Raw genomic sequence first — 22,874 nt, 5'->3', positions numbered from 1 at the left:
GTTTCTTGGATTTACATACTGGTTTCTAGAATTCCAGATGTTCCTGGTGGACTTAGTTTGTTTTCTGTTCTGATGCTCTTGAAACTGAGCCCCATTGTTAGGGTAGATGCTTGCGATTAGGAATTACCTTGAGGGTTATACTCCAGTTGCAACTACGGAAATGAAAATGCAGGGTCTGTACGCATTAAAAGTAATGAATCTTTTCTGAAATTGTGACTTTTTAAACCGAAGGGTTCTGTAGAACTCTGCATTTATTCAAAATCTGTAACTTTGCTGAGATTAGGCCACGTTGTATAGAAAATGAATACAAATTCTTTTCCCACTTTGGTTATTACAGAATATTGAGCAGCATTCCTTGTACTATACAGTAGAATTTGAAAAAGACTAGATACATATATATGTATAACTGAATCACTTTGCTGTACACAACATTGTTAATCAGCTATGCTCCAACATAAAATTTTTAAAAAAAGGAAATAAATACAGTCTTTACTTGCTTTCTGCTTAATCCACAGGTCGTGTTTAAATTAGTATGGGTGCATTTCCTTGAACGTTTCTGCAACCCTCTTTCTTTGCTCTGCAGTTTCAGATTCAGTGAGTTGAGATATTTTGTCTTACCGGTAAGAATATACATTCTTATAAGCCATTGGGAGCCCCTTGATCTGTAGAAGCAGTTCAGTAAGTCTGTTGAGTTACTGTGACCTAGCTGTGGCCGTGACCACAGCTGTGGTCAAGTTGCTGTGACCTAGCTCTGGCTACCACTTGACTGGTGTTCCTGTTTTTTCTTCTGTTTGGAACGCTTTCCCACCATTTGCCTGGACAGCTTACACTCTGATGCTTATAGCAGCCTCCCCCGATCCTATAGAACCTTGCCTACCTACTTTCCCTGTCCTTCCAGGTCTGGATTAGGTGCCTTTCTTAGGGAACCTCAGTCATCACATAGCATAAATGGCTATTTATTCCTTCTGTCCTAGAAAAAAACTCTTTCAGAATAAAAACTGTCTAACTCCAGTACCTAGTCTAGTGCCTGATACATTAGAAGATGCATAATAGCTTTCCAGTATACAATGTAAAATTGAACAAAATTGAAACATGCTTAATTAAAACTCAATTTTACTTTTTATTAATACCTGAGTGTCTTATAATAAAGGCACAGCTTCTTAGTTGAACAAAGAAAGCAATTGTCTTTTAAAGTAGGAGTTTAAGTAAAATTAATGATTTTGCCGAGGATTTTTTCCTGCCTGAACATCTTATCACTGAAATTAACAAAGTTGTCTTTTGCTCTTTATGCTTATTTTTACCTTACCAACTAATATTCTTGTTCTCATCTTTAATTCTTAAATCTATAGGAGACTTTTATATTCCTTTGCTTTTCCTTGAATTTTTATACTTAAAATTAATATCTTTAGTAATTTCTCTAATTTTTAAAACCTTTTTATTTGGGAAAAAAGTCCCAAGTTTATAGAAGAGTCCCAAGAGTAGTAGATTGAACACCCTATACTCCTCACCTATGTTTACCAATAAACATTTTTGCATATTTTGTTTTCTTTGTGTATATATAATTGTTATTATTACTGTTGTTATTATTTGCTAATTGTTAATAATTTACAGAAATTTTGACTCTTCTCAAATACTTCAGGATGTATATGAACAAAGACTTAAAAAATATTACCAAAGTAATTATCAAATTCAGGAGATTTAACATTGATACAATGCTACTATTTAATATGTGATACATAGACACATTTTTTTTCAGTTTCCCCAATGATGTTATCTGTAGTAGTTTCTCCCGTAAGCTAGGACCCAGTGAAGGAGCACACGTGGCATTTAGGTATCATGTTTCTTTAGAATCCTTTAGTCTGGAACAGTTTCTCAGCTTTTCTTTGTTTTTCATGACATTGATATTTTTAAGAGTGCAAGCTAGTATTTTTGTTGAATCTTCTCAGCCTGGGTTTATCTGTTTTTTAAACTGTTACATTCAGTAATAACATTTTTGGCAGGAGTACTATATGTGTTGTGTGTTCCTCTCTGTGCATGTGCATCAAGAGGTGCCCGATGTCAGTAATGTTAAGTTTGACCCACCAGATTCTCTTTGTAACTGTATGTACATAGTCTGTGGGGAAATATTTGAGACTGTAAATATCCTGTTCCCCAACAAGCTTTCATGCATTGGTTTTGGCATTCGTTGATGATTCTTGCTTGAATCAACAATTACTGTAGTAGTTCCAAATGATCATTTTCTAACTCTATTGTCATTCTTCCTGCATTTATTTGTTGGTCTAATACTTTTTTCTTTAACCATTTTTATTTTTTAAATTAATTTTTATTGGAGTATAGTTGATTTTTAATGTTGTGTTTCTGCTGTACAGCAATGTGACTCAGTTATACATATACATATATCCACTCTTTTTTAGATTCTCTTCCCATATAGGTCATTACAGAGTACTGAGTAGAGTTCCCTGTGCTATATAGTAGGTTCTTATTAGTTATCTGTTTTGTATATAGTAGTGTGCATAAGTCAATCCCAGTCTCCCAATTTTTCCCTCCCCCCCATGCCCCTTGGTAACCATAAGTTTGTTTTCTACATCTGTGACTCTGTTTCTGTTTTGTAAGTAGGTTCGTTTGCACCATTTTTTTAGATTCCACATATAAGCGATATCATATGATATTTGTCTTTCTCCGTCTGACTTACTTCACTCAGTGTGACAATCTCTAGGTCCACCTGTGTCAGTGCACATGGCATTATTTCATTCTTTTTTATGGCTGAGTAATATTCCATTGCATGTATGTATCACATCTTCTTTGTCCATTCCTCTGTTGATGGACATTTAGGTTGCTTCCATATCCTGGCTATTGTAAATAGTGCTTATATGTTGCAATGAACACTGGGGTACATGTATCTTTTCGAATTATGGTTTTCTCCAGATATATGCCCAGGATTGGTTTTGCTGGATCATATGGTAGCTCTATTTTTAGTTTTTTAAGGAACCTCCATTATGTTCTCCATAGTGGCCGTACCAATTTACATTCCCACCAACAATGTAGGAGGGTTCCCTTTTCTCCACACCCTCTCCAGCATTTACTGTTTGTAGATTTCTTGATGATGGGCATTCTGATTTGTGTGAAGTGATACCTCATTATAGTTTTGGTTTGCATTTCTCTGATAATTAGTGATATTGAGCATCTTTTCATGTGCCTCTCGGCCATCTGTATGTCTTCTTTGGAGAAATGTCTATTTAGGTCTTCTGCCCATTTTTAGATGGGGTTTCCTTTTTTTTTTTTTTTTTTGGATATTGAGCTGCATGAGCTGTTTGTATGTTTTGGAGATTAATCCCTTTTCAGTCACTTCATTTGCAAATATTTTCTCCCATTCTGTGGGTTGTCTTTTTGTTTTGTTTATGGTTTCCTTTGCTGTGCAAAAGTTTTGAAGTTTCATTAGGTCCCATTTTTGTTTTTATTTTCACATTAGGAGGTGGATCAAAAAAGATCTTGCTGCGATTTATGTCAGAGAGTGTTCTGCCTTTGTTTTCCTCTAAGAGTTTTATAGTATCTGGTCTTACATCTATGAATTTGATAAAGTTGCAGGATATAAAATTAATACACAGAAATCTCTTGCATTCCTATACACTAACAACGAAAGATCAGAAAGAGAAATTAAGGAAACAATCCCATTTACCATCACATCAAAAAGAATAAAATACCTAGGAATAAACCTACCTAAGGAGGCAAAAGACCTGTATTCAGAAAACTATAAGATACTGATGAAAGAAATCAAAGATGACACAAACAGGTGGAGAGATGTACCATGTTCTTGGATTGGAAGAATCAATATTGTCAAAATGACAGTACTACCCAGAGCAATCTACAGATTCAATGCATTCCCTATCAAATTACCAATAGCATTTTTTCACAGAATTAGAACAAAAAATTTTGCAATTTGTATAGAAGCACAAAAGATGCCGAATAGCCAAATGGAGCTGGAAGAATCAGGCTCCCTGAGTGCAGACTATATTACAAAGCTACAGTCATCAAGACAGTATGGTAGTGGCACAAAAACAGAAATATAGATCAATGGAAAAGGATAGAAAGTCCAGAGATAAACCCACGCAGCTATGGTCAACTAATCTATGAGAAAGGAGGCAAGACTATACAATGGAGGGAAGACAGTCTCTTCAGTGAGCGATGCTGGGAAAACTGGACAGCTACATGTAAAATAATGAAATTGGAATGTTCTCTAACTCCATACACAAAAATAAACTCAAAATGGATTAAAGGTTTAATACTTTTTGATAGAAGTATTTCTTTATGGAATTGTCCTAAGTGGATTTTATAAAATGTCATTTGATATGACTTAAGATTCTGGGTTTTTTTCCCCCTTTTAACTTTTTACTAATTAAATGTTCAACATACCAAAAAATTGGAAGGGTATGACAGCTGTCATTAGATTCAACAGTTTTAAACATAACCATATTTGCTTTACTAATCTTTGTATTTTTATGTGTGTGTTTCTCTGCTTTCTGAAAGTGTGTTTCAGATGTCATGACACTTTATCCCTAAATCTTTCAACATATATCTTCTAAGAATAAGGATATTTCCTATATAGTCACAGTAGCATTAGCTCACCTAGGAAAATTAATAATTACATAATATCATGTAACACCCAAATCCAGTTCATGTTAAAGTTTACCCAAGATCCCTTCCTTCCCTCCTTTCTTTCACCAGGATCCAATCTGAGATTCATGCATTGTACTTGCTTTCTCTTAGTTCCTTTTAATTAATTAATTAATTAATTTTATTTGTTTTTAGCTGCATTGGGTCTTCGTTGCTGTGCGTGGGCTTTCTCTAGTTGCAGTGAGTGGGGGCTACTCTTCATTGTGGTGAATGGGCTTCTCATTGTGGTGGCTTCTCTTGTTGCGGAGCACGGACTCTAGGCTTGTGGGCTTCAGTAGTTGTGGCACGCGGGCTCAGTAGTTGTGGCTCACAGGCCCTAGAGTGCAGGCTCAGTAGTTGTGGAGCATAGGTTTAGTTGCTCCATGGCATGTGGGATCTTTCCAGACCAGGGTCAAACCCGTGTCCCCTGCATTGGCAGGTGGATTCTTAACCACTGTGCCACCAGGGAAGTCCGAGCCTTTAGTTTTTCATTTAACAGTATCTCATGGAGATTATTTTGTATTAAAAATACAGTGTAGATTTTCTTACCCATTTTTATAGCTGTGTATTATTCTACTATAAAGATAAGCCATAATTTATTTGGCCAATCCTCTATTTACATTTTTCTAACCTTGTATAAAAACAGTGCTATAGGGAATAATATATGTCATTTTGTACATAAAGGTGTAAGTTTGTACATCTGCAGTATAAATTACCAAAATATGGGTGGTTGTGTCAAACAGTATGTGCATTTGTAACTTTGACAGCAGTTGCGAAATCACCTTCCGTAAAGGCTGTACTAATTTTACATTCCACCAACAATGGAGGAGGGTGTATGTGATCAAATTGCCCAGTCTCAGTGAAGTTTTAACTTGCATTTCTCTTATTATGGGGTGAGGTTGAGCGTATTTTCATATGCCAAGAATAATATTTTTTTCTGATACAATGTTTTTAAGTTCTGGATTTTGTGTAACCACTAAGAATTTAACATTTTTGAGGCTGTACTCTGCAGATATTTAAAGCAAGAAAAGACAAAATTTAGAGGTTAAGATTATAAACTCTGGAGTCTTAGGTTTATATCTTTGGCTTTGCCACTTCCCAGCTGTGAGACCTTAGGCAACTTATCTAACCTCTCATTGTCACAATTTCCTTATCTGCAGAACTTGTAGAACTTTTTGTATGTATTAAATCAGATAATACAGTGAAGACCTTTCACTGTACTTTCATAAAGCACAGTGCCTAGCACATAGTAAGATGACAGGAATGTTAACAATTATTAGTATGCCAAAAAATGCTATGCTTATAATTATATAATAATAATGAATTTTTTATTAGAGAAATGAAAGAAATAGGCTAAAATATTGCAATTAAGTAACTGATACTAAAAATTATGGGTAATTTGTTATTTAAAATATTTTCTAATGTCTAATTTTTCTGTAATAGGAATGTATTTTGTAATAGAAAAATATGGTATACCTTTTTTTTTAGAAAGGGAAAATATTCTCAGGTTTATTGAGATATAACTGATATATAACACTATATAAGTTTAAGGTATGCAGCATAATGACTTGACATACATATATTGCAAAATGATCACCACAATAAGCTTAGTTAACATCCGTCACCTCATAGAGTTACCAAAAAACTTTTTTTGTGTGTGTGTTGAGAACTTTTAGGATCTACTCTCTTAGCTACTTTCAGATGTACGATGCAGCAAGTGTTAACTATAGCCATTGGGTTGTACATTACATCCCCAGTACTTATTTATCTTTTAATGGAAGTTTGTACCTTTTGACCACCTTTATCCTATTCCCCCTCTGCTGACCCCCATCTCTGGTAACCACAAATCTGATTTCTTTTTCTATGAGTTTGTTTGTTTGTTTTTTTAGATTCCACATGTGAGATCATATGGTATTTGTCTTTCTCTGTCTGACTTCATTTAGCATAATACCCTCAAGGTCCATCTGTGTTGTCGCAAATGTGGCATTCATTATTGTTAAATGATTAATTATTTTATTAAAACCTCTTCCTTCTTTTTCCCATTATAGACAGAGAGTGCATGGGCTGAAGAGTACTCTGAAAAGAAGAAAGGGTCTCACAAGCGTTCAGCGTCGTGGGGCAGCACAGATCAACTTAAGGAGGTCAGAGAAATGGTTCCAAGGAAGTGGGTGTGGAAATTTGATCCCTTCGTTGACTAGTTCCTTGAAGTTGTGAGCAGCAAAGATTTGTCAATTTCCATTGTTTTTTAATTTTGGGGGTGGGTTTTTTGGTGGTTTTGTTTACTTGAGAAATAACAGAAAAACAGTTATTATGTTGAATAAAGATTTGAATGGGGAAATGTATGCATAACTTACTTGATGATGTGTTTTTCTTTATTTTTAATGAGAGTCCATAGCTGTTAATATAAATATCAAATGTATAAGATTGCAGTGATACAACAAATTCACACTTACTATTTCTATATACAGTGGTAGTATTTCTGAATTTCAGTAACCCAGTATAACCAAGTTGATTATGGCCCTATGCTATGATTACCATTTTTTGTGCCTATAATTAGGACATTTGTATTTTATACATAATGTAGCAATAAAACAGAAAAATTCAGTCAAAGAATAATATAGGATATTGATTGAAATTGTATTTGTTATTTAAAGATTGTATCTGAATGCATTTCATGGCTTGAGTTGATTTTTTTTTTTAACAGAGCTGATGTTTATTATGTTTATTCATAATTTGATTATGCTCAGTGGACAGCACATCTCCAGGAACCTCCCAGAGCCTGGGGAGCTTGAGTTGATTTTTAAATAATACTGTTTACGTTTTGGAGCTGTTGAAGGTTAGGTGTTTGTTAAAGAAAACTAATTCTAAATAAAATGTGACTCGTAAGTGAAATGAGAGAATACTTATCATTATTTTTGAATTCTTTGTGAAAGCTATAATGTATAATGTAATTTATTCTAAATGCTAAAAATTTCATTTGTTTAGTACTTGGGAAGCTTAAAGGCTCAGAATAGTGTTGGAACATAATTTTTTCTTTGAAAGAAAGATATACATTTATGCATATACAGATGTGTGTGTGTATATATATATATGTGTGTGTATATATAAATTTTTTTACAATAAATCAGATTTTTGTGGGATGGTTAAAAACTCAAGAGATTTATTAAGGCTGAATTTTGCTGGTTCTTATTAAGCATGGGTATGTTTTATGTAATGTGGAAAACACTCTGACATACTTGTTATTTTTCCCTTTTTCAGATTGCAAAATTACGCCAGCAGTTGCAGAGAAGTAAACACAGCAGTCGGCATCATCGAGATAAAGAAAGACAGTCTCCATTCCATGGCAACCATGCAGCTATTAACCAGTGTCAGGTAGGAGCACAGAGACCATAAAATCCAGACAAGGGATTTGTTGTTTTCCTGGTGATATGTTATTTCATAGGTAACTGTTTAGGATAAAAATGTCTAAAACATATTTGAAACAGTGATTAAATACTGAATTACAGCCTTCACTTAAAAAAAACAGAATATTAAGTTGACAAAATGATATTTTCCTTTAGTGATCTGTGATATGACTTCTAGGAATTATAGCTAGTTACATATTTTGGTTTACTATATTTTCGTCTTTATCAGTTTAGTATATTGGAGGCAGAATAATAGAGATAATCATTGTCTGTGGAACCAGACCCTGGATAAGTAACCTGTTCTAAGTCTCAGTATCCTCGTGTGAAGATAGAGGATAATAATGATACCTGGAGCATAAAGTCTTTTAGTAGGGAAAATCTGTAACTGCTTTGATTCTTTAACTGAACTCTATGAACTGCTCCTGATGGCTCACTCACAGAGCATTTCTCTTTAACTGAATTGAAATTAGATGGGTCCCTTAGCAAGTAGAGAGCAAGAAATAGTTTGCCAGCCCCACTTACAGGTTGATAGCTTCTGATGATTGTCAAGTGTATGTGGATTGTTTTCAAGAGAAAGTATGGGTAGAGGTATATATTTTTTTCAAATTAATTGTGTCTTAAAATATTGATGCATGGGTCAAATTTGATTTCACAAATTTATAGTTTGATTGTAGTTTCCAATAGCTATTTTCCATATGTAAGGCATTTTTAGTTATAAAATATGAATATACATTAACGCATTTAAAAACCTAAACAAACTGCATTTATATTTGGAGAAATAGAAAATGCAGAATTGACAAAACAAGAAATGAAAAGTTTGAATAGATTAATAATTGTCAAAGTTGGAATACTAATTATTCCGCTCACTCTCAAAGGCTACAGACCCACATGGTTTTACAGGTAAATTTGCCAACCTTCCACTTCCTCTAATTCATCCATAAATAATTTAGATGTGTTTCTAAGAGATAAGTCCAATTATTATTTCCAATCCATATTTTTACTCCAAGTAGAATAGAGGTTAAGATTGAGTTTTATTGAATTAAGTGATGGGTTTTAGGAGTTTATAACTTTCTGAAGTGATTTTTTTAAAAAGTTGCATTAAAATAGGCAATTAAAGCAATAAAATTATCCAAAATTTTCTTCTTTTTTTCCCTTGCAAGTTGAATTTGCTTCATAAAGATTATTGAAGTTTGCATGAACTTCATTTTTGTCTAATTCTAAAATGTCTCTGTGGAGAAGGTGAGGACTAGAAAATATAGTAACTTGAAAAATAAATTCATGTAGCTTGACTTTTGTACACTTGACACAACAAACATTTTGACTACTTGACTTCCTTTAGTGTTAATAGCCAATCAGAGATCAGGCACGTGTGCATCATGATAGCTATGGTAGTAGTATTCATATTTAATTGAAACTTTGAGACTGTGAACATGAAAATATCATTCAGTAAGTCATGGGTGTGGCTTTGTTTAGTGGGTTCTCTAGTGGAGAAAGTACCAATTTGAGATACGTATGCTTTGAGGCCATTCCTCCATCCATGTAACATTTATTAAATGTTGCCATATAACTCGTACTGTAGTACTCATTAGGGGATGCAGTGATAAATGAAATACTGGGGCTTTCCCCCCACCACGTCTCAAATAGATGTAAGTAAACAGTTAATTTTTACACAGTGTATTGAGTGTGTTGATCAGGGAGTGTTCAGAGTGCTGTAGAAGGGATATTTATCCTTGGACTGGCCATGAGCCATCTGGAAAGACTTCTAGAGAAAATGGTGTCTAAGTGGTCCCTGAAGGATAAGTAGAATTTAGCCAATTTTCTGGACGTATAAGAAATCATGGCTTCAGGTAGGGGTGGTAGTAAGAGATTACGCTAGAGAGGTAAATAGTAGCCAGACCTGAAAGTCTTCATGTCTCAGTTGTTAAGAAATTTGGAGTTTGTCCTAGAGGCACCAGAGAACTGTTTTCTACAATTCAGGGGGTTGATAGGTGATCAGATACACATTTTGTCATGATCATTATGGGTTCAGAGTAGAGAATGAATTTGGAAGAAGACAAGATTAGAGGCAGGAAACCATTTGAGAATAGATTTATAATCCATGTAAGAAATGATGGTGAACTAAAGTAAGGTAGAAGTTGTGGAGCTGGAGAGAGTGGACAAACCTGAGTGATATTTAGAAACTAATAATTAATAACTGAAGTCTATTAAGTGCTTTCAATATGGGAAGCACTGTACTCAGCTTTTGTATATATTATTAGCATTTAATCCTCATCTTTGAGGTGGAGATTGTTATTATCCCCAATTTACAGGCAAGGAATTAAGGCCCAGAGAGATCAAGTATCTTGTTCAAGGTCATATGAGACAGAACTGGAATTCTAATCTAGGCATTTTGACTTCAGAGTCTGAGTTTTTAAACTTTGTTAGCTGATGGTTGATGAGATGGGAATGATGGAGACATAGGAGTAAAAGATAAGGCCAATTCTAGCCTTTAAAACATGATTTAAAAAATATATCTAGGGCTTCACTGGTTGCGCAGTGATTGAGAGTCCGCCTGCCAATGCAGGGGACACGGGTTCGTGCCCCGGTCCGGGAGGATCCCACATGCCACAGACCAGCTGGGCCCGTGAGCCATGGCTGCTGAACCTGCATGTCCGGAGCCTGTGCTCCGCAACGGGAGAGGCCACAACAGTGAGAGGCCCACGTACCGCAAAAAAAAAAATATATATATATATCTACCTTCCTCACATCATGTACAAAAGTAACTCAAAATGGTCAAAGACCTAAATATAAGAGCTAAAACTAAAAGCTCTTAGATGAAAACATAGGCATAAATGTGACATAGGATTAGGCAATGGTTTGTTACATATGATACCAAAAGCACGAGCAACAATAGAAAAAGTACATAAATTGGACTTTATCAAAATGGAAAACTTTTGTGCTTCAAAGGACACCATCAAAAAAGTGAAAAGACATCCCACAAAATAGGCAAAAATATATATATAGATCATATATCTGATAAAGCACTTGTATCTAAAATATATAAAGAACTCTTGCAACTCAATGATGAAAAGACAAACAGCCCAATTTAAAAATGGGCAAAGGATCTAAATAGAGAGTTCTCCAAGGAAGATATATAGATAGCCAATAAGTATGTGAAAAAGATACTTAGCATTATTTGTCAATAGGGAAATGCATACACATTCCAGTGAGATACTGTTTCATACCCACTAGGACAGCTAAAACTAAAAAGACAGATAACAGGTGTTAGTAAGGATGTGGAGAAATTGGAACCCTTATATATTGCTGATAGGAATGTAAAACGGTACAGCCATTTTGGAAAACATCCTGGCATTTCCTCAAAAGGCTAAATAAACATAGAGTTACGATATAACCCAGCACTTCCTCTCCAAGGTATGTACCCAAGAGAATGGAAGACATACATTTACATAAAAACGTGGACACAAATGTTCATAGCAGCATGGCTCACAGTAGTCAAAATTTGGAAACAACCCAAATGTCCATCAACCAATGAATGGATAAATAAAATGCAGTATATCCATACAATGGAATATTATTCAGTCATAAAAAGGAATGGAGTACTGGTACATGCTACCATATGGGTGAACTTTGAAAACATTATGCTAAGTGAAAGAAGCCAGACACAAAAGAACACATATTATATGATTTCACTTACATGAAATGTCCAGAATAAGCAAACCCATAGAGACAGGTTGTAGATTTGTGGTTGCCTAGAGCTGGGAAAGTTGGGGGGAAATAGGGAGTGACTGCTAATGGGTGAGGGACTTATTTTTGGTATGATTCTAAGATCAATTGTGGTGATGGTTGTACAACTCTGTTCAATAACCATTCAGAAGCAAAAGTTGTACAGTTTATTTTTATTTTTTTAAATTAATTTATTTATTTTTGGCTGCATTGGGTCTTTGTTGCTGCGCATGGGCTTTCTCTAGTTGTGGCAAGGGGGGCTGCTCTTCATTGCGGTGTGCAGGCTTCTCATTGTGTTGGCTTCTCTTGTTGCAGGCCCTAGAGTGTGCGGGCTTCAGTAGTTGTGGCACATGGACTCAGTAGTTGTGGCTCGTGGGGGTCTAGAGCACAGGCTCAGTAGTTGTGGCGCACGGGCTTAGTTGCTCCGTGGCATGTGGGATCTTCCCGGACCAGGGCTCGAACCCGTGTCTCCTGCATTGGCAGGCGGATTCTTAACCAGTGCGCGCCACCAGGGAAGTCCAAAAGTTGTACACTTTAAACGAGTAAGTTGTATGGTATTGTGAATTATTTTTCAATAAGCTGCTGCAAAAAAATCTACCAACCAACATAAAAAATAAGTAGATAAAATACAAATATAGGGCTTCCCTGGTGGCACAGTGGTTGAGAGTCCGCCTGCCAATGCAGGGGACACGGGTTCGTGCCCCGGACCGGGAGGATCCCACATGCCGCGGAGCGGCTGGGCCCGTGAGCCATGGCCGCTGGGCCTGCGCGTCCGGAGCCTGTGCCCCGCAACGGGAGGGGCCACAGCAGTGAGAGGCCCGCGTACCGCAAAAAAAAAAAAAAAAAAATATATATATATATATAATTGTCTGGAAATAATAGATTAGATGCTAACACAGAACCCAGAAGTAACCTGGGAGATGATGTAGCTAGAGGATGAGCACAGGTGCCCTGAGATCAGACTGTTTAGTTTAGATCTGGGTCCTGCTGCTTGTTGGCTGTATGAAGTTCCTCGGGTTCTCTGCGTTATAGTATTACCTGTTAGTGTGTTATACTGAGGATTAAATATGATCGAATGTTATAAAACAGTTAATGCAATTCTTGACCCATAATAACTGCTCAGTAGATCTTAAGTTGCTTCCAGTTGGATTTTTCACTAGGTTTCTCTGCCAATTTCATATTGGAAGTTATTTTCTAAAGCTTATATTATCATAAAAATATTTACATGCTTATTACAAAAATTTTAGAAACTAAAAAAGTCAAATAAAAAGATTGTCTCAATCAAGCTGTCATTTTTTAAAAAATCAAATAGGAAAAAAATCATGCAGAGTCTCACTCTTTAAAGACAGCTATTCCTTACATTTTTTCTTCTTTTTCCTTTCTCATTCCTTGTTGAGATCCTACCATATGTTAGACTTTATATATTTAAAAAATTTTACTTAATGTGGAAAAATGTTTGTTATTACAGATGCTTCAGGAACATTTTTAATGTTTCAGATTCTGTAGAGCATTTCCCTAATTTTGGCTGTTTAGTTGGGTCCAGTTCCTGTGTGCTTAAAGCTTTTTATATATTTATACTTTCCTAGGGGTAGATTTTCCATTATTTGGTTAAGAAGTTTGAATATTTGGGGGGCTCTTTAACTTTTCTCTTCATAGCCTTTCCAAGTTATTACAGTTTTTTGGTTTGGAGTTTTTTTTTTGTTTGGAGATTATTGGGAAATTCCTTTAGTATCCCTTAATGATCAAGGACAGTATTGCTCTGCTGATAGCTCATAGTCTATAACCACTGGTTAACAAAAGATCTTTTTCTTGGCCTACAATGGATTTTTGCAGTTAGAAAAGAATTCTCACATACCTTTTTGAGTGGTTCTTTCCCTGGAAATTTGGGGGGTGGGGAACTATTTGTTATGAAGAATAAATGCTGCCAAGTTTTTTAGGAGAGAGAATCTTTTCACATGTCAGTGGTTTCCAAAATTGACAGAGCCCTCGGATACTTACAGTATCATATTTTTTAGGAGTATTTCAAGAAATATTCTCATTAGAAGATGTAACTAATACATTTCAGGATTGTTTGATTGATGATTAGAGTCAGATATTAGTAACAGAGAAGCGGGAGATGCAGCATCTTCACAGTTGCATAAACTAATTTAGGAGTGAGAATTTAAAAATCATGCAGGTGTTTCTGGTTGTTATAGCCTCAAGCCTAAAAGCCCTCCCATAAGATTTTCTTATTTCTTTATCTGGGCTGGGACACTGTAGTTTTGTAGTCGCTTAGGAGGGTTTGAGAGCAAAGGGATAGTGAGGTAGAAAGGGATAAAAACCTGTTTTCATCTGAGGAGTGAGAGGGGCGTTGCCCTTTAAAGAGAAAATTGCTGCTCTGCAATAAAATCTTTGTATGCCAGTCCAGGACATGATTGCTGTTCTTAAAAGTTTTAAGGTTTTGCTACTTAGAAATCAAGAGTAGGTGCTTCAGCTGTGACCTTTATTATAGCGTCTAGTTGTAGCTTAGAAGAGCTAAGAGGGGGATATCAGATGACAGGACAGTGATTGCTGGAGGACAGAAATAAAGTAATGCTGACAGGACAGGAGGGATCAAGGCCACATGGAGGCTCTCTACAAAAGCCCTTAAGATAGGAAAGCTTTTTTTCCAGTGCTTTCTAATTTTTTTAAAACCATTCTAAATATCAGTTTTGACCTCCCTGTTGTTATATTAGGGTTTCTGGCTCATATTTCTCTCATAGATCTCTGTTGAATTGCTGAACAGGCCTTTTTCCATCCTGCTTGCCTATCAAGGCACATTTTTCTTCCTTTGAAAATTTAACTGTATATTTCTTTTTCCTGCTCAGTTACTGCTTCAGTAGGTGTTCTTCCCATCTTTCCTGACTCTCTGTGTCATACCACAGTCTTATCCCCACACTTTGAAACCGATACTTAAGTTATAATGTAGATTGACCTCGAGTGAAGATTCAGGATTAGCCAACCCTTCTCTTGGGGTTCTTTCTTTGTTGGTTACTTCTCAGCTTTGATGCAGAATTTGATCTTTAAGCTGTAATGTATATAGATATATGGAGAATGTAAGTAGAAAAAAACCTGTAAAACAGTGATTCACCTAATTGAAATCTTAATTGAGTGGAAAACATTCTGATTTGAGGAGAAAGAATCAAAAATTGAGAAAACAGGAGATCCTTGTTGTTTCCAAAGGATAGATCTTAGGAGAGGTAGATTTTGCCTTTAGTACATTGAAGGATTTTTAATCTTTCAGAGCTGTCTAAGGATGACCTCTCAGTAGTAAATATGATAACCCACTTATATTTGCATATACTGATTTATATTTAGAAATGTAGATTTTATTACAGAAAGCTGTGTGGATATGGGAAAAATAAATTATATACACACACATAAAATTCCTTAAGAGCGCTTGAAATGAAGCATAAAAGTTAAAGTATAATCATTTTTGTTATTTTTAGATATTTTAGAATATAGTTTATGTAAGGAGTAAAATCAAAAGCCTATTATTATCTTTTATTGCTGGAACAATAACATTATGCTTAATGAAGAAAATCTTTCCCCGGGCAGCTTGGGTAGATTTTTTTTCTTCTAATCATGTAGCTATTTGCTAGTTAAATGAATTACAGTTGAACCTTTGCTTCATTTATCTAAAATGGTGTGTTGACCTTAGGGAAGTGGCCATTTTCTTTCTTTCTTCCTTTTCCTTCCTTCCTTTCTTTTGCCTTGAATAGATTAAACTGTTGATAAATACTTGCTGCTATTTAGATTACGTTTGAGAAAAACTTCTTACCAATTGAGTAGGTTATGACTTCTGTAGCTACCTGGAAAGGCAGTAACAAGATGTACAGTTAGTTACTATACTGGTGGGTTCCTCTTATGTGCATTTCTCAACATGACACCCAGGAAACTTAAGCTTTCTGTTCTTAGCAAGCTTGCTAACAGATCTTTATCATTCTAAAATCCAGGATGGTCAACATTTTGCGGAAACCTTGACAGGTCATCTTCCCCTTCTAGTCTTCTCCTTCCTCATTTCTATAACTTAACAGTTACAAACCAAGTGCAGCCTGAAAGTGGCATCCAGAGCAAGCCATTATTTATGTTGTTTTGTGACATTTGGGAGAGAAAATTTTAGAAAAGTTTAGAATTGAGCACCTTTCACTCAGTATAAAAAATAAAGTAAAAGTTCTCTTTCTAGTATATATACTAATAACTCCTGAGATCTTTCTTAGTCTGTACCAGTTCCCTGTCTCCTCATTGTTTCCTGACACAGGAAGAGTCCAGGCACAGGAAGGATGGCTGCCTGACAGAAATGTTCTAATGTGCCCTCCACTGCAGATTAGTGAGCTGTGGGTTTCTTTTAACCCCTAGGTGCTTTAGTCCAAATCAGTTTCCTGTCACCTCACTGTTTTCTATTTTCTATTGCCACTACCTTAAGAAAGGTTTCTTTCCCTCCTTGACCCCATCATGAACCAAAACATATTCTTAGCTTTACTCTCCCACTCTTATCCCTGCAGCAAGTACATATCTAATTGGAGAGGATTTTTTTTTTAAGCCTTTTGTTAGATTGTACTTTGGGATTTTACTTCTGTTGCTAAGGAAACAAGAGGGTGAGAATAGGTTAAAAAATTTTTTTTTCCTTCAAGGTGTTAGTGACAGGTCTTAGTGATATAAAAGACTGATGAGAAATAACCAGTTTCAGTGACTCTCTTAGGCATTATTTCACTGAAATTAAAAGTAGGAAAGTGAAGACCTTGGAATGAGAGTAGGGCAGAGGGTGGAGAATACAAGTTATTACAAGAATGGAATGGAGTAGTGGCCTTTGCTGTTTGCCTTCCTCTTCCTGTCCTGTCCTTATCACAGTTCTGTCACAGGGTGAACCAGTGCTGGATTGCTGATGAGGCTTTTGGGAAGCAAGGGAAGTTACTGGCTTTGTAGCACTAAGATGGAAGGATTGAAGAATAAGATGTCTGAAAGGCAGCTGACAGGGCTGGTCAATACTCAGTTGACCTCACCTAAAAGGGACATACCTAACTTTTGAGGGGTCCCTAAGTCATTTGTGGACTGCTTTTTAAAAGATATTCTTCCCACCTTTCATCCATTTCAGCATATAGCTCTCTCTAGGCAAAGACCTAAGGAGACAATATTAGACAAAAAGAACATGATTCAGAATGATTCTGTTAGCTAGTAACTTTTCCTTTTGTTTGTCAATTATCATATAGTAAAACTGACTTTTTTGCGGGGTTGTCATACAGCTACATGAATTTTAATACATGTATAGATTCATGTAACCATCCACCACAGTCAGGATACTGTGACACAGGATATTGTGTGAGAATAGTTCCATCACCACCACTCTCCCCAAATTTCCTCATGCTATCCCTTTATACACACACACACACTCCTCCTTAACCTCTGTAATCACTGATTTGTTCTCCATCACTCTAGTGTTAAATCTTTTTGAGAATGTCCTGTGAATGGAATTGTACAGTATGAAGTCTTTTGAGACTGTCTTCTTTTACTCAGCAATAGTGCCTTTGTGATTATCCAAGTTGTGTATATCAATAGTTTGTTCCCTTTTATTGCTGAGGAGTTTTTGGAGATTATGAAGAAAATTGCTATAATCATTCCCTTGTAGAATTTTGCATAAACATAAATTTTCATTTTTCTAGGGAAAATGCTTAGGAATGGGATTGCTTGTTCATATAGTAATTGTATCTTGAACTTAATAGAAACTGTAAAACTTTTCCAGAATGGTTGTACCATTGTGCATTCCCAGCAGCAGTGTATGAGAATCTCATTTGCTCTGCTTTCTCATAAGCACTTGGTATTGTCAGTATTTTTTATTTTAGCCATTCAAATAGATGTGTAGTGACATTGCATCTTGATATTAATTTGCATTACCCTAGTGAACATCTTTTCATATGGTTATTTGCCATCTGTATATCATGTTTGGTGAAGTGTACGTTCAAATATTTTGCCCATTTTTAAATCAGGCTGTTTGTTTTCTTATTACTGAGTTTTGAGATATCTTTATATAGTCTGAATACAAGTCCTTTGTTGACTATGTGAGTTACAAATATTTTTTCCCAGTCTGAAATAGTATTTCATTCTTTTGACAGTGTCATTCATAGGGCAAAAGTTTTTTTAAAAAACAATTTTGAAGAAATCGTGTGTCATTCTTTTCCTTTTTCTCCAGCTTTATAGAAATATAATCGACATATAACACTGTGTATTTAAGGTATACAATGTGATGACTTGGTATATGTATATATTGTGAAATTATTACCACAGTAAGATTAGTTAAGACACCCATCACCTCATGTAGTTACCTGTTTTTTCTTTTCTGGTGAGAACTTTTAAGATCTACTCTCTTAGCAACTTCCAAGTTTATAATACTGTGTTGTTAACTATAGTCACCATGCTGTACATTAGATCCCCAGAACATACTCATCTTGTAATTGGAAGTTTGTATTCTTAACTGTCTTTACCCATTTCCTCCACCCATCTGCCCCTGGCAACCACCAAATCTACTTCTGTTTCTATGAGTTTGGTTTACTTTTATTTTTATTTTAAAAATTTTTTAATTTATTTTTTGAGTTTGTGTTTTTCTTTTAGATTCCTCATATAAGTGAGAACATACAGTATTTGTCTGTCTGACTTATTTCACTTAGCATAATGCTCTCAAGGTCCATCCATGTTGTCGCAAATGGCAGGATTTCTTTTATGGCTGAATAATATTTCATCGTTTATGTGTGTACCACATTTTCTTTATCCATTCATTCATCAACAGACACATAGGTTGTTTCCATGTCGTAGTTATTGTAAATATTATAAATGCGGTAATGAACATGGAGGTGCAGATATTGTAAGGAGTAAAAATATTTTGCTGTTCAGTTTGGCAATATCAATCAAAATCCTGAAAATCTTTCTTGCATTTTGAGCCATTTGTCCTTCCAGGATTGTATCCTAAGGAAGTATTTACATATGTGTGCAAATACTCATCTAAGAGGATGTTTATGGCAGCATTTTTTTTTTGTTTTCTTTTTTTATTTTTGGCTGGGCCGCGTGGCTTGCGAAATCTTGGTTCCCTGACCAGGGATTGAACCCAAGCCGTTGGCAGTGAAAGTGCAGAGTCCTAACGACTGAACCACCAGGGAATTGCCAGTATTTTTTTTGAATAGTGAAAAATTGGAAACTATTTGGCCAATAACAGGACACTGACTTCTTCATACACTTATACAATGAAATACTATGCAGCTATAAAAATGATTCGGTAAATAAGAGTTTTAAAGCATAGAAAGAAATAGGAATTAGGGAATTGGGGAGTAAAATTAGGGAAATAGGAAGTAAAAAAATAAGTTACAAAGCACAAGTGACAATCTATTTCTGGTTAAAAGTGTCTATGCACAGAAGAAAAGGGCTAGATAGAAGGATATTTATCAAATTAGTAACAATCCCATTTATTTTTCTTTCTTCAGTGAATACTTATTACTTTTGCAATAAAGAAAACAATGCCATTTAAAAATAGTGTCTCAAAGTAAAATTTTTATGGCCATATTCAAGTTCTCTCAAGCTACTGTATCTCAGGATTATGTTTAAGTAGTCTCTTTAGACTGCTGGAAACTAAAGATGAAGAATAAAACTAGGGGTGAGTGTATCAGTCAGCTTGGGCTACCATAGTGAAATACCATAAGCTTGAGTGGCTTAAACAACAGAAATTAATTTTCTCATGGCTCTGGAGACTGGAAGTCCAAGATCAAGGTGCCAGCAGGGTTAGTGTCTGGTGTGAGATGTCCCCTTGGGCTGCAGATGGCTGCCCTCTCATGTGCTTAGATGGCCTTTCCTTGGTGCATGTGTGTGGAGGGGGAGAGGAAGGAGAGCACAAGTGAGTGAGCTCTCCTGTGTCTTTTCTTACAAGGACACCAATTCTGTTGGATCAGGGCCCCATTCTTATGACCTCATTTAACCTTAATTACTTCCTTACAGCCCCCATCTCCAAATATAGCCACATTGGGGGTTAGGGCTTCAATATGTGAATTTTAGGGGGATACAGATATTCAATTCATAACACCAGCCTTGTCGAATAAGCATCACATCTGTTCTAGATTCTGTTAGGCAGTGGCAATAAGGAGATGAGTAAAACATAGTTTCTCCTCTCAGGTTGGTTGTAGAAAAATAAAAGAAAAATATATCACCTGCGATTCCTTCACCCAAGTATAGCTTTTTACTCTAGACATTTTGGAAGAATCGTCTTTTTTTGTGTGTGAAATATAAATGTGTGTGTGTGTTGCATATGTATATATTGGCTTTTGGTCGGATAAACTTTCAGAGATAAAGGAAGAGTGTTCTTGAACTCCACTTTTGTGAAATATTTGGGATAGATGAGACTTTGTTCCAATAGGTAGAACAGAAAATGCTGAGAAATTAGTTGCTTTTTTTCCCCTGAGCATAGTATTTGTGTTTTGGTTTTTTAAAAATTTTTATTGGAGTATAGTTGATTTATACTGTTGTGTTAGTTTCAGGTGTAGAGCAAGTGAATCAGTTATGCGTATACATATATCCACTATTTTTTTTTCAGATTCTTTTCCCATATAGGCAGTATTTATGTTTTTATTTGAAGAAAGAGGGAATCAAAAGAAATATGAGAGCTAAACCTTTGAAGACCTATATGAATAGTTTTAATCAAGTTTTACTCCCATGATTTTCTGTTTGTAAATTTTCAAAATAATTCTCCCATTCACCTTTTAAAAATCTCATTGTTCTTTTTGTTTTTTTGTTTTTGTTTTTGTTTTTTTTGTTTTTTTGCGGTACATGGGCCTCTCACTGTTGTGGCCTTTCCCGTTGCAGAGCACAGGCTCCGGACGCGCAGGCTCAGCGGCCATGGTTCATGGGCCTAGCCACTCCACGGCATGTGGGATCTTCCCGGATCGGGGCACGAACCCGTGTCCCCTGCATCGGCAGGCAGACTCTCAACCACTGTGCCACCAAGGAAGCCCAAAAATCTCATTGTTCTTATAGGCCATTCTTTGTTACTTGGAATTTATAGTTTAGCTGACACAAGGTTATGTGAAATTTAAATTTTGTTAAGTATTGAGTGTCATTGAGTTCAGGTTTTATTTTCCAACCAGTACTTGATCTGTGATGCTGTTGTGCTTTAGCCACCTGTCAAGTTGGGTGGAGAGTTGTTACCACTCATGGAATCTGAAGGCGTCTAACCAGGACAAGTTTTCAGAGAAAAGGAAGTAGGCCAAGAGAATAGACATATTGACATGGCAAAGATTTCCTCAACAAACGATTTTGGAAATGGTATATCAGTGCCCCAAAGATCTACCATGTAGGGAATGACTCAAAGATGTGGACTTGAAAAAAATTTAATTATATAAATTTTCTCTATAAAACACCTATAGAATATCTAAACTTAAGATTTGTCATATTCCTTCCTTTGATAGTGGATATTGAGACTAGAAGATGGGACAGAAAGAAGAGCTGGAAGTGAAAAGGATATAAGTAATATGAGAAGCTTGAGGGTATGGGGAGAAGACTGGGGAACAGAAGGATTGAAAAGCGGGAAAGTTAGAAGATTCCATATGTAGAAGAAAATAAATGGTACTTGAAAAAATTTGTGGAAAGACAAGAATAAAATAGGGAAAACACAAATACATAATAGGAAAAACACAAAATAAAAATTGTAGCTGTTGTTTACTGAGGATCCATCCATTCTGGGCCGGGCACTGCACCCGTGTCCTCTCGTTTCATTCTCAGAACGACTCTCTGGGGTGGAGTGCTGTGTTCTCATACTGCACGTGAGGAAGGGGAGGCTCGGGGCCCAGCATCACTGAGCAATGCAGTGCTGCTTCAGCACTCCAGATGGAAGCTTCCCCTTTGATTTCCCTTTGACTTTTTTTCTCACAAATGTCTTGCTTTGGTTTCCCAGGATTGTTGTGTTGTGCTTTTCTCTCTCTCTCTCTCTCTCTCTCTCTTTTTTTTTAATTATAAAGGTGTGCAGGAATAAAAAAGGAGAAATACAGGTTTAACGTTAAGTTCTGTGTCAGACATCAAGGTTATCAAATGAAACTAGTGGTAACTGATTAGAGGCCCTGTTACTACCTTTGTTTCCTTGCCTCCACTTTCTCTGAGAGAGAGGTTTTCCAAAGAAACCTCCCTAAATGAAGGATGGATTAGTCACATTTACCAGACAGCAGGACAATACAAGATGATCTTCTGGCACATTGTTGCTATGAACTTTGGCAGATACCTCGCAATTCTTGTTTCATATTTTATTTTGAGTATTTGTCAGGAAACCAAGTGACATCCTGTAATATAATCAGATATTTCTTTTCAAAAGTAATACTGTGCCAGTGGGAAGTTTTTTTAAAAAAAAAATTAGAGATAGGCTTTGGAACAAAACATATTAATATCATTACAATGACAGTACAAATAAATTTCACAGGGAAGTTATTCTGTAATCTTGCTACTGTGTATGGACTTTGGAAGTGATTTTATTTTTCCATCAAAATATTTTTTCTTTTTTTTTTGGATAAATTACTCTTTGTTGTTTATTTCCTGGAATATATATAATTATGGCACTAGAGGACTTTAAAGTTATGTTCTGAAACCTTAATTCTGTTATAAAAGAATATCTGAGGTTAACTTTCTTTTAGTATTTTCCTTTATCTCTATACCCTTTATAGTCCCTCATAGATGTGAATAAACTTCTGAAACTCTCCCTTGATTGTCTGGGGTTTTGGCTTTAAATTATATTTTATGTATACCAAGGAGCAGGTTTGGTTATTCACAGTTTTTGTGAGGCCTATAAATTTTATTTTGATTTATTTTAGAGTTAACCATGTCAAATGGAAGTATGCTTCCATCTAGAGAACTTAAAGGTAGTATTAAGTGTATCTTCTCCCGCCTCCACCACTTTTTCTTAAGGCTCCTGTTCCAAAGAGTGCACTTATTCCAGTAATTCCCATCACCAAATCAACAGGCTCCCGGTTCCGGAATAGTGTGGAAGGATTGAATCAGGAGATTGAAATAATAATTAAAGAGACTGGGGAAAAAGAAGAACAACTTATAGTAAGTACTCTT

At 35.8% G+C, this 22,874-nt stretch overlaps 1 protein-coding gene across 1 annotated transcript in view; it reads left to right on the top strand.

Moving 5' to 3' along the window:
* FAM117B (family with sequence similarity 117 member B) overlaps positions 1 to 22,874 on the top strand; it is an 80,810-nt gene that overhangs the window by 44,583 nt on the left and 13,353 nt on the right. Inside the window, exons 3-5 of the mRNA XM_060106449.1 lie at positions 6,699 to 6,791; positions 7,909 to 8,022; positions 22,719 to 22,862. Of these exons, the coding sequence (XP_059962432.1) occupies positions 6,699 to 6,791; positions 7,909 to 8,022; positions 22,719 to 22,862 (351 nt within the window). The remainder of the gene's footprint in view (positions 1 to 6,698; positions 6,792 to 7,908; positions 8,023 to 22,718; positions 22,863 to 22,874) is intronic.

The sequence above is a fragment of the Mesoplodon densirostris genome, chromosome 8 (assembly GCF_025265405.1).
Source record: "Mesoplodon densirostris isolate mMesDen1 chromosome 8, mMesDen1 primary haplotype, whole genome shotgun sequence".
In the NCBI taxonomy this organism is placed as follows: Eukaryota; Metazoa; Chordata; class Mammalia; order Artiodactyla; family Ziphiidae; genus Mesoplodon; species Mesoplodon densirostris.
This window is presented reverse-complemented; position numbering and strand designations above follow the sequence as displayed.